Source organism: Fragaria vesca, linkage group LG7 (assembly GCF_000184155.1).
Source record: "Fragaria vesca subsp. vesca linkage group LG7, FraVesHawaii_1.0, whole genome shotgun sequence".
In the NCBI taxonomy this organism is placed as follows: domain Eukaryota; kingdom Viridiplantae; phylum Streptophyta; class Magnoliopsida; order Rosales; family Rosaceae; genus Fragaria; species Fragaria vesca.
The window spans coordinates 13,363,621-13,381,541 of record NC_020497.1 but is presented as its reverse complement, the minus strand read 5'-3'; the positions used below and the strand labels follow the sequence as shown (position 1 = coordinate 13,381,541).

The following is a 17,921-nucleotide window of genomic DNA, read 5'->3' as shown; positions in this document are numbered from 1 at the left end:
CTATTTGCCAAATAATAATAACTAGCTGCCTTTTATGGGCAGAACTAAATGGACATGGTTCCGGTGATCCGGTCTATGCACCTCGCGTGCCTTTTCTGCTTTAGGTGTGCAATGACTTTTTTGCTTTGTCAAATGGTCTGGACCTCTTAGTGACAGGATGAAAATAAGTGTTGTCGAGTTTATTCTCAGAAAACGACATTATTGGACATTAGGATATATAATCGTGTTACGTATCTAGTGATCTTTCTATTATGTCATTGTGACAAAACAAATAGAGTCATCATTAGAGCAGTACTCTTTACTAGTAGGTACTTGTTAGAATACATGTATTTATAGAATTTCTCGATATTATTTCGGGTCTTCTAGATGCTTATCAGGGGTTCAGGCTCTATGTCTCTCCTTGTATTCGACAATTTCATTAATAAAGGCTTGAGGGCAGCCACACCAGCCCTTTATGGAAAAAAATAATAATAATAAAATTGGAATATAAAAAAGCGAAGATGTGTCAGCTTCTTGGTGATTTTTTTAATCAGATAAATTACAACTGCGTGAGTCGAACTCACAGCCTCCCACTTACTAAAAGGGAGACTATGTCACTAGACCAAATAGTATTGAGCGCTTCTTGGTGATTTAATGATTTATTTTTTTTATTTTTTGTTTTTACGGAATAGGAGCAGTAAGATATAAGAAGATCGATGACGCATTCCATTAGTTCTTTTTATTTGTGATCACGTAAACAACTTAAATACAACTAGTCTATCATAAGACGAACTCAAAACCTTCAACATTTAAAGGAAGGACTTATGTCATTAAACCAATTAGTACACGTCTAATGGTTTTTCTTAAAAATTAGCAATAATAAATAAATAATAACAATATTATTATAGTTGAAACACTTATCTAGTAAAGCATATTTCGGCAAAGATGCTCTCGAAATGTGCCCCCTTACAACGGCCATATACTTACCAAACGTTATTATCAAAATAATCGAAAAAGTCTAGACTTGACCAACCCACCTTTTGATAGAATTACACAAATTGACAACAACTGGAAACGTTGGAAAAAGAAAAACAAGCAATATCGTGTCAACTCTGATAATTCGTTAATTGTTATAATTCTTTATGAGTCTTCCTACATAAGTCGAGTGAGACAGAAGACAACGTATTTCAATTATTTTTATTTGAGATTAAGTAAAAGTAATACATAAATAATATGAAATTAAAAAAATTAATTTGGTAATTAGAAATATAGAGTGCAAAACATATCTTGGCGAATATGCGTGCTTTGAAAATGTGTCCATTATGACGGTATAAATGCACCAGACGTTATAATTAAAATAAGCGGGTCCAAACTTGACCGACTACAATATGTCATTCTAACAAAATTACACGAATCGACAAGAACTGAAAACTTTCAAAAAAGAAAAACAAGTGATGTCGTGTCAACTGTCTGGTAATTCATTGGTTATTTTATAATTCATTGCGAGCCTTCTTACAGAAATTGAGTGAGATAGAACACAACACATTTCAATGATTTTTATTTGAAATTAAGTAGAAATACTGTAATACATAACTAATATGAAATATAAAAAAAAAGAATTGATTTAATAATTAGAAATATGGGTGTCCGATTCAATAGACACTAATTTTTACACAATTTTTGACGCTCGTTGGTAGCCATCAGATTTAAACACATTTAAAGGTCTAGATTAATTATGAATTTGATGTGACGAATGACGTGGCATTACATATTTTTCATGATAAATTAAAGTAAAGGTTTCTTTATTAAAACAACAAAACAAAACAAATCCGTTGGAGAATCAAAATCAACAGCATAAAGAAAAAAAAAAAAAAAAAAAAAAGAAAACTTCAGAAGAACAAGAAGAACGAGAAGCAGAACCTCTTCCTAAAAGTTGAACCTTCATTAGCCATAGCTATCTTCCCATTTAATTCGGAGACCATAATCGTATTTGGAATTTTGATTACTTAATCCATGGCTCTTGATTACTTATTCGTGAACCATAGCAAGGCAAGAACTGATTGGCTTGCATAATTTTAACATGCTCCCTTCACTGCTAGAGTTGCATTTCGTGGCCCTAAAATTGTATGATCGGCCATTTCTTCCTCAATTCCTTTCACATCAGAACTTTTACATAGCTTTTGCGCTTAATTAGACCTCTTATCCAACACTATTCATTACACCAGTGGCAATTCAATATCGGTAGTTCAGTATGTACCCCTTGTGAGAGTAAATTTTTGGTTTCTCAACTTACTGGCTGAATTTTATTAGGTGATATCTAATGCCTTAAGATGACATATGTGTTCTTCTGCTGCTCTCGTTCTTCTAATTGTTCTTCTCACATACTTGTTCCTTATTTTTCTTTTCTTTTCACATTCTCCAAAATTCAGTAGGGTTTGATTTTATTCTTTTGGTAAAGAAAAGTTCAATTTAATTTTTTGAATAAAGTTTAATTTAATTTGTCATGAAAAATATGTAACATATTTTGGCAAAGATGCTTTAGAAATGTGTTCATTATAATGGTCATATATAAATGCACCATATGTTATTATCAAAATAAACGAAAGAATTCAATTACGCAAATCGACAACAACTGAAAACTTTCAAAAAATAAAAACAAGCGATGTCATGTTAACTGTCTAATAATTCATTGATTATTTAATAATTATTTGTGAATCTTCTTACATAAGTTGAGTGAGATAATCAATGAAATATTTTACTTTTCAAAAAAAAAAAGTCAAGTGAGATAAAAGACAACCCATTTCAGTAGTTTTTATCTGATTTTTTTTTTGTTAGAAAATTGGAATAACTCCATTAGGCGTAAATCCAATAATGATCGTAGAATAACGAGGATTACTCACACACAAAGTACAACTTAATCCAAAATCACAAACTACGAATTGAAAAATAACATTAAAACTACGTCAAAAAAGGTGGATATGCATACTAGAAATCAAATAAAATTAACCTCTAAACCTATACGATCGCAACTCGCAAGACAAAGCAACTGTCATGATGAGTATTGACTCGTAAGACCCATCAGCGTACATTTCCACTCGACAGACCAGCGAACCAGCTTTGACTAGACATGAATATAGGTTAGAGGTGGCCACTTCTCCATAAGCCAAACACAGGTCCAACCCAATGAAGAAAAGAAGAAGAAAAGGTAGAAACCATAAGACCCAGCCCACTTAGGCCACAGTGGTGCAGCCCAAGCGGCCTAAGGCCCAAAGGGCCTAACCTTCTCCTCCTTTCTCCCTTCCATAGTCGTCCAACTCCGGGCTCGCCAGAGGAGCCTTTACCGCTGCTTCAATCTGGCGGTTTTCCCTCCTCCAAGTCATGGTTGTGTACTTGCACCTCAAAACGTTGGTTGAACGTCGATCCAAGCGACGCTACTCGGAGTCGCTGGAGATAATAGGAGTAAAACACTAACCACCTGTTGCTCGAGACCTTCTGGATCTATTCACCTACTTCCAATCCGTCGCCGGTCTGTGTCTTAGATCGCCGCCCTGCTTGAAGCCTATCTCGTAGTCCGCTGTGTACACCACCACCACGATGTTTGCCTTGCTCTTCTACAAAGCAGGTTCACCACCACCATTAGGTAGCCTTGGATACCTAAACAAAGACTTGTTTTGCCTCCTGTCGGCGGCAGCGATGCCATACACCACCACGCACAAGCAGAAACCAAGGTTGCCGCTGCCCTCCTTCACTGAAACGCTAGGTTTCGGATTGCTCAACTCCGGAGAAGACGGAGTGAGAGTTTTTATTTATTTAGAAGAAAAAATAATAAATAATATGAAATAGAAAAAGAATTGATTTGGTAATTAGAACTATAGAGTGTAAAACATATTTTGGCGAAGATGCTTTGGAATTGTGTCCATTATAACGGTAATAAATGGACCAGACGTAATATAAAATTAAGTGAAAGGATACAAACTTGACCAACGACGCACATTCTGACACAATTACACAAATTGACAACAACAAAAAAACTTTTAAAAAAGAAAAACAAGCGATGTCGCGTCAACTCTTTGGTAATTCGTTGATTATTATATAATTCTTTGTGTGCCTTCTTACAGAAGCTGAGTGAGATAAGAGACAACGCATTTCAATAGTTTTTAGTTAAAATTAAGTAAAAATAACAAACAAATAACTTTGAAATAAAAAGAAATTGATTTATTAATTGGAAAGATAGAGTGTAAAACATATTTTGACGAAGATGCTCTAGAAATGTGCCTCCTTATAACGGTCATAAACGTACCAAATGTTGTTATCAAAATAAGCAAAAGGGACCAAATTTGACCAACCCACCTTCTGATACAATTACACAAATCAACAACAATGAGAAACTTTGAAAAAAGAAAAACAAGCGATGTTGTGTCAACTCTCTGGTAATTCATTGATTATTTTATAATTTTTTGCGAGCCTTCTTAGAGAAGTCGAGTGAGATAGAAACAAATGCATTTTAATGATTTTTAGTTGAAATTAAGTAGAAATAATACATAAATAATTTTTGAAATAATAAAAGAAATTAATTTGGTGGCAAAGACGCTCTTGAAATGTGGCCATTATAATTGCCATAAATGTACAAACATTATTATCAAAAATTCAAAATGAGCGAAAGGATCCAAACCTAACCAAACCCACCGTCTGACATAATTACACGAATCAACAACAACTTGAAAATTTGATAAAAGAAAAAACAAAACGATATCGTGTCAACTCTCTGCTAATTCATTGATTATTTTATATTTCGTTGCATGCTTTCTTACTGAAGTCGAGCGAGACAGAAGACAACGCATTTCACTCGCATTCTTTCAAATTGAGCTGAAAGGATGAATAAATAATTCTGAAACAGAGAAGAAATTGATGTGGTAAATGCGGTAGATAAAGAGAAAGAGTGTAAAATAAAATTACGGGAAAGAGGGGGGAGTGAAAAATTAAAGAGTCGGGAGAGCATCGAATGGGTCTTGATCTCCTAAAAAACCTACCTTTTGACCACCTGACGGGTCAGTTTGTTACCCACAATAACCCTCCTCCTCCTTCTCTCTCTCTCTCTTACCAAAACTCTCCCCCATCTTTTCTCTGTTAAACTTTTTCCCATTCACTCTCGACGTTCCTATTCTCTCATGGTTCCCCAATAAAACCCTAATTTTATTCCTTCACTCTCACTCCTCGTCCGCAGGTACACTATTAATAATCCAGCTCTCTCTTCTTCACTCGGCTTATTCGGTTTTCGTTAGGGTTTGTATTGATTTTGGTTGTTGGATCTGTTGCGAAAAAGGTCTGAAATTTTTGAGAGGGAATTTAGGGTAGGGATTTATGTCCTTCAATCAATCAAGGTCGGATAAGAACGAGACGCAGTATCGTAAAACAGGGCGATCCGCGGCCTCCAATCAGCAGCACAGGGGATACTCACCCGTTTACCCTAAGGGCGCCGGCGCCGCTGGCCCCGCCCCTTCCATCTCCTCCCAACGCAGGTCCTTTTTTCTCTCTCTATTTTTTCTATCTCTAGAAAAAAATTTTTTATCTCTATTTTTTCTAGGGTTTGTTTCTGTTAAATTTTTGATCTCTTTTGTTTAAATATTTAGTTTTTGTTTTTTTGATAAAAGACTACAATATAACTTGATTGCTTTTTTCCGATTGCGAATTTTTCTTTTGTGTATGTGTTTTTTTTGTTGTAACGGGAATTTGTATGATGAATTTGCAGCTTCAAGAAGACTAATAACAATGCACAAGGAGGGCAATCCAGGGGGAATGTAGCCCCTGTAAATCCTTCGGATCCCGGAAGTGCTTCTACACCGCGGAGCGGTATACCGAATGGCGCCCATGTACAGCCGCAATATCACGGTATGGATGTCAGAATATTTGAGCTGTGTACTTTGGTATCAGGCTGGGAGTTTGTTCGATAATGCATTATAAGTTTGTCTGGCTAGTTCTCTTTTATGAAATTGCTTTCCCCTTTGGTTTGATTTTTTGTTTCTGAGAAGTTTTGTTTTGTTATGTGCTGATATAGGAGCCATGGAGCCAACTGTTACAAACACAGCTCCCAAGCAAACAGAACCATTAGTCGCACAGAGAGGCCCTCGAGCTGTTCCGAAGGCTCCAGCTTCTCAGTCTGCCTCCGTGAATTCTGACTCAAGAGGGCCCAGTACTCCTGTAAAACGTAAGTTTACACTGTGGACCATGAAAATCAAATCACTTGGGTTGGCTTAACAAATTGTCAGTTTTTTTTCCAAATAATGGGATCATGGAGGTTTTAGATTATCTCATTATTAGTTTATCAAATGAATAGTATAATGATGTGCTTCACAATACACTCACGCAAGAACACTTTAAAAAGATGATATATTGGTAGGATGCAGCTGATACTGTTCTTAATCTTCAATTTCAATGGTTCAGCCCCAGGGGATGCGTCCAAGGGATTTTCGTTTCAGTTTGGGTCCATAAGTCCTGGTCTGATGAATGGGATGCAGGTAATATTATTTTGGGCACTTGATGCCAATCTATTGTTTCTTATGTATTAGTGGTGAAGAATTCAATCTGCGTTTTATAAACTCTGAATGTTCTTTCGTGCGTATAGATTCCGGCTCGAACTAGCTCAGCTCCCCCAAATTTGGATGAGCAGAAGCGCGACCAGGTCAGCCATCTATTCTAAGCTTACATCTTTTGGTTCAATTTCACATGAAACTTTATGACATAAAGATGATTTAGTGCATTACTCTTATCCTTTGCAAGAAATATTAAAGTGTTTTTATTTTATTATGTTATGTTATGCATTACGTGTGATTGCCTGCGAATGTAGTTCAATTTTCGCAATGTGTTACTTAAATGCCACTGAGTAACTGAAGCGGTATTTTGTGTCTTAGCTTATAATTCTATTACATTTTTTCTTGTTCTTTTTTGAACTGCAAAATGATTATGTCATTGTTAAATGCAGGCACGGCATGAGTCCTTTAGACCAGCACCGGCATTGCCAACCCCTTCTGTTCCTAAGCAGCAGTTACCTAGGAAAGATCAACATTCTGTCGACCAATCTAGTGCCGCTGAGACTCATCTGCAACCCAAGGCCAAAAAGGATGTGCAAGTGTCACCTGCACCCCCTGCTAGTCAATCTCAGAAACCTTCTGGTCCTCCAATGCCTGGTATCTCTATGGCAATGCCATTTCACCAGCCACAGGTTTCTCTGCAGTTTGGTGGCCCCAACCAGCAGATTCAATCTCAGGGTATGCCTCCCAATTCACTCCAAATGCCAATGCCAATTCCGTTACCAATAGGTAGCAGTCAAGTACAGCAGCCAGTGTTCGTTTCAGGTCTGCAACCCCATCCCATGCAGCCTCCAAATATTATGCATCAGGGCCAGAACCTGGGTTTTACCTCCCAAATGGGTCCACAGCTGCCTCAGTTGGGCAACTTGGGGATCGGCATAGGTCCTCAGTTCCCCCAACAGCAAGGTGGCAAGTTTGCTGCCCCTCGTAAAACCCCTGTCAAGATTACCCATCCAGATACACATGAAGAGTTAAGGCTTGATAAACGGGCAGATTCATATCAAGATGGTGGCTCGTCAGCCGCCAGGACTCACCCGAATGTTTCTCAATCTCAGCCCATGCCTCCATTTGCCGGTTCTCATCCTACAAGCTATTACAATTCTTACAATACGAGCCTGTTTTTTCCATCTCCGAATTCACATCCTTTAACAAGTAGTCACATGCCACCCAATTCACAAGCACCACGATTTAGCTATCCAGTGAGCCAGGGTCCACCCCAAAGTATGCCTTTCATGAATCCGTCAGCTCACCCACCTACCCTGGATCATGCACGGGATGTACATAGTAAAATTGCCTCTGTTCCATCCACAGCTATTCCTGTTACTGTTAAACCAGCTGTTGACTCATCGGCAAACAGTGCAGCTTCTGTTGAAAAAAATGAATTTTCAAAGACATCAAGGCCGGCTGGAGAAGTGATATCATCTCATGCTCAAAGGTTTCCTGGCAGTGACCCATCAATTAATAAATCATTGCCAGTTGTGGCAAAAGTGTCTGCAGCTGTGCCAGCTGCTCCTTCTGTTGAAGGCCAGGTTTCAAGTTCTTTATCCTCTACTTCAGTTGCCTCAGCAGAGGAGTCTGTACCAGTTGTAAATGCCACTGAAGCCAGAAAAAAGGAATCCCTTAGTCGGTCAAACTCAATTAAAGATCAGCAGAAGAAACCAGCCAAGAAAGGGAGTACTCAACCACAGCATCAGGTACTTTTCTTTTAATACTTGGTGGGGAAGATCACTTTCTGTCTGGGTCTTTTAATTTTGATGGTTTTGACAAGAATACTATAAATATTAACTGTTGAAATTTTTTTGTCTGCTTGCATGTCGACAGCTTCTTGAGCAATCTAGCTCTACATCAAGCGTTCCCTCTCAGGAACATGCTGTTTCTTCTAGTATTGGTGTTTCTCAACCTAAAGAGGGTAATACAGTTCCTGTTTCAGAAAGCATTGGGTCTGTGTCAGAATCAGTCGGGGTATCATCATCAAATGTTAGTTTGGACACTACAGATGTTTCCGACTCAAAGACTGAAACAGTTCAAGAAGGCGCCATCTCCTCTTCTGATGTTGGTCATCATAGTCAAATAGGAAACTCTTCGCTGCTGGATGAACAAGGAAAACAAGAATTGGTTGGAGCAGATAACCAGTCGGAAGGAAGTTTGTCTGAAGGATACAAACAGGAAGCTAGTAGTCCTAGTATTTCTTCAGAATCTACCTCTGTGAAAAGTATGGAATCTGCTAACAAAGCAGCAGAGCACTCTGTCGGAAAGGAAACTGCCAAAGGCAATGTTTTTGGAACTTCTGAAACTGCAGGAGTCAAAGATCACCATGTCGGTTGCAATTCAGAATTAGATGCGATAAATGCCTCTTCAAGAAGAAGTGATAGTGTGGGTAATATTGAAGTTGCTTCTACAGAACTTAGTGGGCCAGATCTGCCCTCTGCTGCTTTTCAATCCACAGATCTGTCAGGTACTACTTCAAAGCAAGAAGGGGAAAGTGTGGATATTACTAGGGGTGGGGGAAGTGTTGAGAATATTGGTAGTGGTGGTGATTCAATTACAGTGTCAGGTTCGAAGGATAAACCCCTCCACGAACTGAGTAGAACTAAGAGTTCTCTTTCAAAGACGAAGAAGAAAAGAAAAGAAATTCTTTCTAAGGCTGATGCTGCTGGGGGAACCTCTGATCTATATGGGGCTTATAAGGACCCTGCAGACAAGAAAGATGTAGCATCATCTGAAAGCAGTGAGAGCACTTCTACTAGCATATTGTCAAAGCAGGAAGCTGCTGATTCTACTCAGCAAGTTGCTGTTGTCAGAGATGAAGGTGCACCGAGTAAAGCTGAGCCAGATGACTGGGAAGATGCTGCTGACATCTCTACTCCCAAACTGGATCCCTCAAATAGTGGAGAACAGGCCCATGGTGACTTAGATGGGAGTGGATATGGGGCAAAGAAGTATTCCAGAGATTTTCTTCTGAAGTTCTCTATGCAGTTTCTTGACCTACCGGAGGGTTTTGAGATTACGTCTGATATATCAGAAATTTTGAATGCCAATGTAAATGCTTTTGCTTCTGTCGATTATGATTCAATCCCAAGTCCTGGACGGATTATTGACAGGCCAGGGGGAGGAAGAATTGACCGACGTGGGAGTGGAATGATTGAAGATGATAGGTGGAACAAAGGTGGTAATGCCAATTTCCGACCTGTCCAAGGAGTAAATTATGGTGTTTTGAGGAGTCCAGGTCCACGGGGACAAGCTCAGCATGTTAGAGGGATCCTACCTGGGCCGATTGCAGGTTCACAGGGAGGGATGCAAAGAAATAACCCTGATGCTGACAGGTGGCAGCGAGCTACAAACTTTCAACCAAAGGGTTTGATGCCTTCACCACAGACTCCATTACAGGTGATGCACAAAGCTGAGAGGAAGTATGAAGTCGGTAAAGTCAGTGATGAAGAACAGGCTAAGCAAAGGCAGTTGAAGGCAATATTAAACAAGCTGACTCCCCAGAATTTTGAAAAACTGTTTGAGCAAGTAAAAGCTGTAAATATTGATAATGCCACAACACTGACAGGTGTAATCTCACAAATCTTTGATAAGGCTCTAATGGAGCCTACTTTCTGTGAGATGTATGCGAACTTCTGCTTTTATCTTGCCGCAGAGTTGCCTGATTTCAGTGAAGACAATGAAAAGATAACCTTTAAGAGGTTGCTTTTGAATAAGTGTCAGGAGGAATTTGAGAGGGGAGAAAGAGAACAAGAGGAAGCCAATAAGGCTGATGAGGAGGGTGAGGTGAAACAATCTGAAGAAGAAAGAGAAGAGAAAAGAATTAAAGCACGGAGACGAATGTTGGGTAATATTAGATTAATTGGGGAGTTATACAAGAAGAAAATGTTGACTGAGAGAATAATGCATGAGTGCATTAAGAAGTTGTTAGGTCAGCAGCAGACTCCAGATGAGGAGGATATTGAAGCTTTGTGCAAACTAATGAGCACAATTGGGGAGATGATTGATCATTCGAAAGCCAAGGAGCACATGGATGCATATTTTGAGAGGGTGAAAAGTTTATCGAATAATAAGAATTTATCATCTAGGGTCAGGTTTATGTTGAAAGATACCATAGACTTGCGAAAGAACAGATGGCAGCAGAGGAGGAAAGTTGAAGGACCGAAAAAGATTGAGGAAGTGCACAGAGATGCTGCGCAAGAACGACAGGCACAAGCTAGTAGGCTGAGCCGTGGTCCAGGAATGAATCCATCAGCGAGAAGGGGGCCTCCCATGGAATTTAGTCCTAGAGGGTCGACTGTGGTATCTCCATCAAATGCACAAATTGGTGGGTTCCGTGGGATGCCCTCCCCAGCTCGTGGTTTTGGCAGTCAGGACGCCCGTACAGATGTCCGTGTAGATGAAAGACATTCTTATGAGGGTAGGACCCCAGTTCCCTTGACTCAAAGACCCATGGGTGATGAGTCCATCACTTTGGGTCCCCAGGGTGGTCTTGCCAGAGGAATGTCTGTCAGAGGACCACCATCGATGTCGGCTGCTCCACTCCCTGAGTTATCTCATAACCCTGGAGACTCCAGGAGGATGACAACTGGTTTGAATGGTTTCAGTTCCCACTCAGAGCGGGCAACTTACAACCCCAGGGAGGATTTAATACTGAGAATTGTGCCTGATAGATTTGGAGGTCCTGCTGCTTATGATCAGTCAAGTGGACCAGAGCGTAATATAAGTTTTGGTGGGAGGGATCCACGGAGTTCAGATCGTAGTTTTGATAGATCTCTTACTGCACCGCCTACTCGCTCACATGGGGCAGCTTTAACACAAAATGTTCCTTCAGATATGTCGGAAGAATATCTTAGAGATAAGTCGTTGGGAGCAATTAAGGAATTTTACAGGTATATTCTCATCCCTTGCATGTGTTCCCTGTTTTAATTTAGTTGCATTGCTTTCTGGTCATCAGGTGCTAAATCTAATCCGATGGTGCTTAGGTGCTAGAAATCATTTTTATTTAGTGGAAGAGATATACGCATGTGTGCCATGGTTGGGACCATGGTTGGGCAACTTCTATTTCTTGAAGTGTTGAATCTATTTGTATGAACACAATTAACAGTAACCAGAGAATTGTCTTGTAGACGTTTTGTTTTGGGTGCAACTACTGCATTTCCTATTGAGATAGGTTAACAAATAGAAAGGAAAGCAACTGCATAACTAAATGAATAAATATGAGTCAAGGTAGTGTAGCTACACAGCCTTCCTTTTCTTTTGGTTGTTGTTTGTCTTCCGTGTATAGGCTAAAAGTATAAGGCTTAGTTGCCCCTGTGGTTTAATTTTCTTCTGGTTGCAATCTTTGTTAACTCTTTTCAAAGCGCTGAAACTCTTCATTTGTTTCTCCCAAGGTATTGTCATATGTTATGCTGATAATTCAAATAACCTAATGTACCTCCTTGGTTCTATTAGGAGCAGCAATAATTCTGTTTTGTGAAGAGATTTGAAGAATTAGTACATTCTACAAACCACAGGGTGTTATTACACATATTTTACCACATGGACAATTGTTGATTGTCACATCACCAGAATTACCATCCATAACATTTAGCCTACCTAATAGTCACAACGTGTGTTACTCTCAAATATTAGAGATGGATTATAGCACAGGGTCCATCAGCCTTAGCTCGAGTGACATGTGATGAGGGAAGCAAGGATGAGAGTCTCATGTTTATCGTTTTCTGTTGGCCAAAACCAATGCTAAATGAGGGAACAAGAGAAACAACATAAGTGTATGTGTAGAGCTATGATTTCTATCTACTCTGAAATTTCTCTTCATAACCAACTCGTCTGTAACTTGATATGCAGTTTGTCATGCCTTAGTTCTCATGGTAACAGTTGAACAGCGTACTTCCCTTCGTAGACTATAGAGAGTGTTGATGCAATGTCTTTTTTTAGATTTGACTTCTTTCCACAATTTGAAAATCTTGAAATAATGAAATTTGGATCTTTGTAGCACTTACAGTGCAATCTAACCCCTGAAAGGTTTATATGTTGAAAGAGAATAAAATACTATTGTTTTTTTTTGTATGTACCTTTATTCTGTGTATCAATACTATTTTATTGTTAATTAATGTAACACGTTCCTTGTTTGTTGGTTCATGAAGAGTTTCATTTTGAGTACAGTAGAAATTCAAAACAGCATCGCTCAGCATTTCTCTGTGTATTGATTGATGAACATGAATAAAAAGTAGGAGTTTCAACCGTTTTTTGTCTTTTGCTTTAGGCTGATTCATGAACTGCATATATATCCCTGCTCATATGTATGTATTTTTAAAGTTATTATTATCATTTATCATGCAAAAAAGTTATTATTATTATTATTATTATTATTATTATTATTATTATATTTGCGTAAATGTGGGAAGACGTGCAGAAGCAATGGGCTTTATGAAGTCTTGTTTACCTCCTCTGGTCACTTGAGCTAGTTGATGTGTAGTGATTCCTATATGCTCATTCTTAATAAGTGGTTTTTTGGTCTCATGTTGTAGCGCCCGAGACGAGAAGGAAGTTGCTCTATGCATCAAAGACTTGAACTCACCAAGCTTCCATCCGACAATGATATCTCTTTGGGTCACAGACTCATTTGAGAGGAAGGACAGAGAAAGAGATCTCTTCACAAAGCTTCTAATTAATCTTACCAAGTCCCAGGATGGATCTTTGAGTCAATCCCATCTCATCAAAGGGTAGGGGAAACTACCCTATTTACTTTCTTTTTTCATGGGCTGAACAAGATTACTTTTTCATGAAATGAACCATATGGCATTATTTATTGTGAGGTTTTTTTCTCTTATTCAACTTTTTCTTCTTGCCCAGGTTTGAAGCTACTCTCTCCACCTTGGAGGATGCCGTGACTGATGCACCTAGAGCACCAGAGTTTCTTGCCCGGATATTTGCCAGAGCCATTTTAGAAAATGTAGTTTCCTTGAATCAGATTGGGCAGTTAATACGTGAAGGTGGAGAGGAGCCAGGAAGTCTTTTGGAAGCAGGGCTTGCAGGCAATGTTCTTGGAAATATCTTGGAGATTATCCAATCAGAAAAAGGAGAGAGTGGTCTCAATGAGATTCGTACGTCCTCCAACTTGCGGTTGGAGAATTTCCGGCCTCCAGATCCTCTCAAGTCAAGGATGCTAGAGAAATTTCTTTAGACATAGTGATGCTCATTGTAATCTTGTGGTAGGAAAGAAAAAAAATTCATGGGCAGTGCTCTTAGGGTGCGTAATGAATTTGCAAAAAATATTTTTCCAGGTGGGTGGTGGGAAATTTATGTATGGGGTTTTGTAGTTATCATTCTCCATGTTTCAATGTTATTTATTATAAACATTACTGCAGTGCAGTTATGGAAGGTTCAATTGAGCATCATTTTAAAATCTTCGTGTTCCTTTCATGGTACTTGACTGGTGTTCTCAATTTGCAGTTGATGTCATGTTGATGTTTGCAATAATGTTCCTTGCAACTAAACTTTGGTTATTTCCAAGCTATGAATTGGTTATGAGTCATTCATTTGTAAGTAAAACAGTGATTTATGTTTTCATGGATGTTCAGGCATCAAGCTCTGCATTATATAAGCATCAATTCTCTTCAGCTACTTTATCATTTTGTTAAGACCAGAAGAAGTATCAAGTAAATTCACAACTGCCATATGCTAGGGATTATGTTCCGTTTCACCGAAAACAGCTTATGGAACAAAGGAGAGTTATACCAAAGATGCGGAGCTGGACAAACCGGAGTAATCCCGATCAATAATAGACATGAAAGGATGTGAAAAAAGATTATTACTCATTATTACTCATCACCACTCGTTTCACAATTATCTAAAGCCTAAAATACATTTAAGAGAAGTAATGAACTGTTGATCTGTGTAGACATATAAAAGATCATAGGGTGAAAGGTTTTGTGTACACATCGAATGGCTCGCAGGCAGTTAATTGAGGCTCCTGCAACAGGCAAAACAAAATGGCACATCAATGACAAGAAATTGCAATTGTTAATAAACATAAATATATGAGGATTAAATTTAACAGGATGCTTATAAATTAATGAAGCTTGTTTTCATATAAAATGCACACCGGTATAACAATGACTATCATTAAACTTCAGTACCAATACAGAGAATGTCGTGCAAGCCAATACCTGTCTTAGCCCACCACCACCAACACTTCCGCCTGTTAGAAGCATGCCGACAAGCGATGTAACAGCACCACTACTACCACCAAGGAGAGACGTAACAGCACTGCCAGGACCACCACCACCAGAACCCGTATTTCGAATGGTATTTCGCATAGCATTTAGTATGCTCCCATATGTGGCTGCGTGTCCTTGCTCGATGGCTTGGATGAAGCAGAAAGTCATGGCACCTGTTGACGTGATCTTGGATAGAGCCTGTACCCCAAAAAGAATCAATCAGATGTTGCGGAAATTGAAGCTGTAAATATTACTGAACTGAAAACATTTTTTCTCTTGTCAAAACTTACTGATGTATCAGCAGAGGTTTGATTGTCATCACAACCACTGATAGATATAACTTCTCCACCACTTGTTCCTTTCCATTCGCCGGATCGAGGGCGGTGATCCTCCCATACATATTTTCCACCCCTGAATCAACAAGTGATATCCACATATAGGTAGCAACCATATTTTAGACAAGAAGTATTCAAGTAGGTAGACATAGAAGAAGCAAGACATGCATAACTTCAAAATACTCCCACTAACCTGTCCATTCTGCAAAGGAATGGCAAATCCAGTACGGTGCCACTATGACAAGAGTCTATAATTGCATGAAGCTTGACCCCATGTGGAATGGGCCTAACAATTGCTGCATTTATCTCATCATCAACAATCATACCCTGGGTTTCAAAGTCAAGGGGGCAAAGAGTTTCATCATATCCATCGACTTCATCCCCACGATAATCCCTCTGCCGTGAACCATGACCAGAGTAGTGAAACAGAAGGGAGTCACCTGGTTGACATCCTTGTACAAGCCAATGTAATGCCATTCTGAGGTTGTATTTATTTGGAATCTTAGCTGGGTGAGTTTCTTCTTCTGCGGTACAAAATATGTAAAGAATTAAAAATATACAAAGCAAATAAGAACACAACCTACCATTCACCAAAGGCTATTTACTTTTGCTTCATATTTGGCAAATGATTTGCAAGCATTTTCTTTGAGATGGATATATAATTTTCCTGTGCCATTTGGTTACCAGAAAAGGAAAATTTTATACTAGTAAAAGAGGTTATTAAGAAGCTTCTCTGTTTCGAGGTGGAAGGCATATTTTGAAAGAAAGATAACCATTTTTGTCAACCCCTGGCTCTGAGGATCAAAAGACTGAAGAACAAGACAAAATTGATTATCATGATTAAAGTACTTGCAAACTAGAAATGACAATAACCCATGGATGCAATATCATCCTGATAAGTACTGAAGCTGTGTGCCTACTAGACTCAACTTAAACTAGGCCGGCCCTTGTTTTTCTATTCGTTACCTTCCAAGGGAGCAATAAGCCATATATAATTTGTTGCGATAGCATGCAACAATTAATCATTCCCTTGTCTTGTTCATTAAATGACCATTCCCCTCAAAAGGGAGTAGAAGTGCGCCCCAGACCCAGATACAACTGCGGCCTTACAGTTTCTATGGAATTTATATATTGCTCACAAATAAAGTTTCCAGATCCACCCAACCACCCTCAAGTATAAGGTTCCTATCAAGTGAAAAGCACAGCATGTGAAATTCATAAAAGACCCTAAATAAACCCCCATTCGCGATCTAATCATCAAGTCATGCAAAACATATCATCACCAACAAAATTTCATATGCCACACCGTCTCTCAGGCTAATCACTGATTACTGACTTGTTCATCTACCATGCCGGAAGATGTAACTGTTAAACTTCCATCACCTGGTGCCTTCTAATTTTCTTCAAAGTCGACGTAAAACTGTAAAATGATGCTTAATCCAAGCCATCATAACCCTCAGTCAGCTACATTTAGGCATTCCTAATTAGCTTACCACAAATAACGAACATAACCCGAAATTCATCTCACCCTATCTCTTCTCCGAAAACTAAACAATCAAATTTCCAACTGCATTTCTCATCTAAACTTTCTACACACGAAAACTATTCGCAACCTTAATGATCTAAAAGAGAATAATATAACACTTAAAGTGTAACAATTATATATAACAAACAAGCAATGTGGAACATGATGATCCATACCAGTGAGCATAACAATGGAATCTTCTGGAAACTTGAACTTGTTGATGAGGAGGTACTTCATGCATTTGGCGTCATTGATGCAACCCTTGAGCTCATGCCTCGAGTACTTGTACGATATCCCGCAGATCACCGCCTTCTTCCGGCCGTGCACGTTCGGCGGCGGACCCGGCGGCGCGTGGTTGTAGGGCGAGGGAGGCGGGGGCGCGTGGTGGCCGTACGGAGCGGGAGGTGGGGGCTCGTGGGAGGAGGGAGCTGAGTGGAGGGCGCGTGGGTCGCCGATGATGGTGACGGCCTGGCAGAGGGCGCAGCGGATGGACTCGGCGCCCGGCGGAATCTGGAGCGGGGTGCGGCAGTTGGAGCAGTTGACCAGCATGTTGCTGTACATGGCGGCGGCGGCGGTGGTGGTTGAGATGGGAATTTGGAGAGGAGGGTGGGGGTAGAATGGGAATCGAATTTGGGTTTTGATTGAGAGAGAGAGGGAGAGGAAGAATTGAGCTGGGTTTTCGATTGGAATTATAGAAGAAGGAGGTGGGTTCTAAGCTCCATACTGATTACGTCATTAATAACGCGTTAATGGTACAATATTGAATATTTAGATAGGATCAGATTTTCACCAAAAAGAAAAAGTTAAATATTAATATGAAGTATTGTGGAGTTGATGGAGAGAAGGTTCTGCTCTTAAAATAGACAAAATGTAAGTTATAATTGCAGCTATATTGTTAGTTTGTTGCACAAGTAATCATCTAATTAAGCACCAATGTTAACTTCTAATTTTTGAGAATGTAGCACAAATTTTAGTTAAATATTTCATTTAGGATTTTGATTTCACTTTATTGATTCATCTTTTTGATTATTTTCACTAATGAATTAAGCTTTAGCTTTGTGTTTGTCTTTTATGTTTATTAGTTTATTTTTTTGGAAAATACCCTAATGCCTAAATATTTAAAAACTAAAGCCCATTTCAATTAAAGTCTTATCATTGTGCCCATTCCAATAATTCTTGAGAAAAATACGTTATTACCCTGTGTTTAATTAAACCCACACAATTCTTATCTCTTTCTTCTTCTTCTTTCTTCCCAAGCCATCTGGATTCCTCTCTCTCTCTC

At 39.1% G+C, this 17,921-nt stretch overlaps 2 protein-coding genes across 2 annotated transcripts; one reads left to right on the top strand and one right to left on the bottom strand.

Moving 5' to 3' along the window:
• Window positions 1-5,060: 5,060 nt before the first annotated feature.
• LOC101306275 (eukaryotic translation initiation factor 4G-like) lies at window positions 5,061-14,070 on the top strand. The gene is made up of 9 exons (XM_004307213.1): window positions 5,061-5,498; window positions 5,729-5,868; window positions 6,035-6,184; window positions 6,421-6,494; window positions 6,602-6,658; window positions 6,959-8,260; window positions 8,388-11,446; window positions 13,088-13,282; window positions 13,413-14,070. Exons 1-9 carry the CDS (start codon window positions 5,341-5,343, stop codon window positions 13,741-13,743), a joined length of 5,466 nt encoding a protein of 1,821 aa, XP_004307261.1. The 5' UTR covers window positions 5,061-5,340; the 3' UTR covers window positions 13,744-14,070.
• Window positions 14,071-14,350: 280 nt separating this feature from the next.
• On the bottom strand, window positions 14,351-17,333 carry LOC101305984 (metacaspase-1-like). Its single transcript, XM_004307212.1, has 5 exons — window positions 16,816-17,333; window positions 15,308-15,638; window positions 15,070-15,190; window positions 14,729-14,977; window positions 14,351-14,532 (listed from the first exon to the last, which is right to left on the bottom strand). Exons 1-5 carry the CDS (start codon window positions 17,198-17,200, stop codon window positions 14,473-14,475), a joined length of 1,146 nt encoding a protein of 381 aa, XP_004307260.1. The 5' UTR covers window positions 17,201-17,333; the 3' UTR covers window positions 14,351-14,472.
• Window positions 17,334-17,921: the final 588 nt, after the last annotated feature.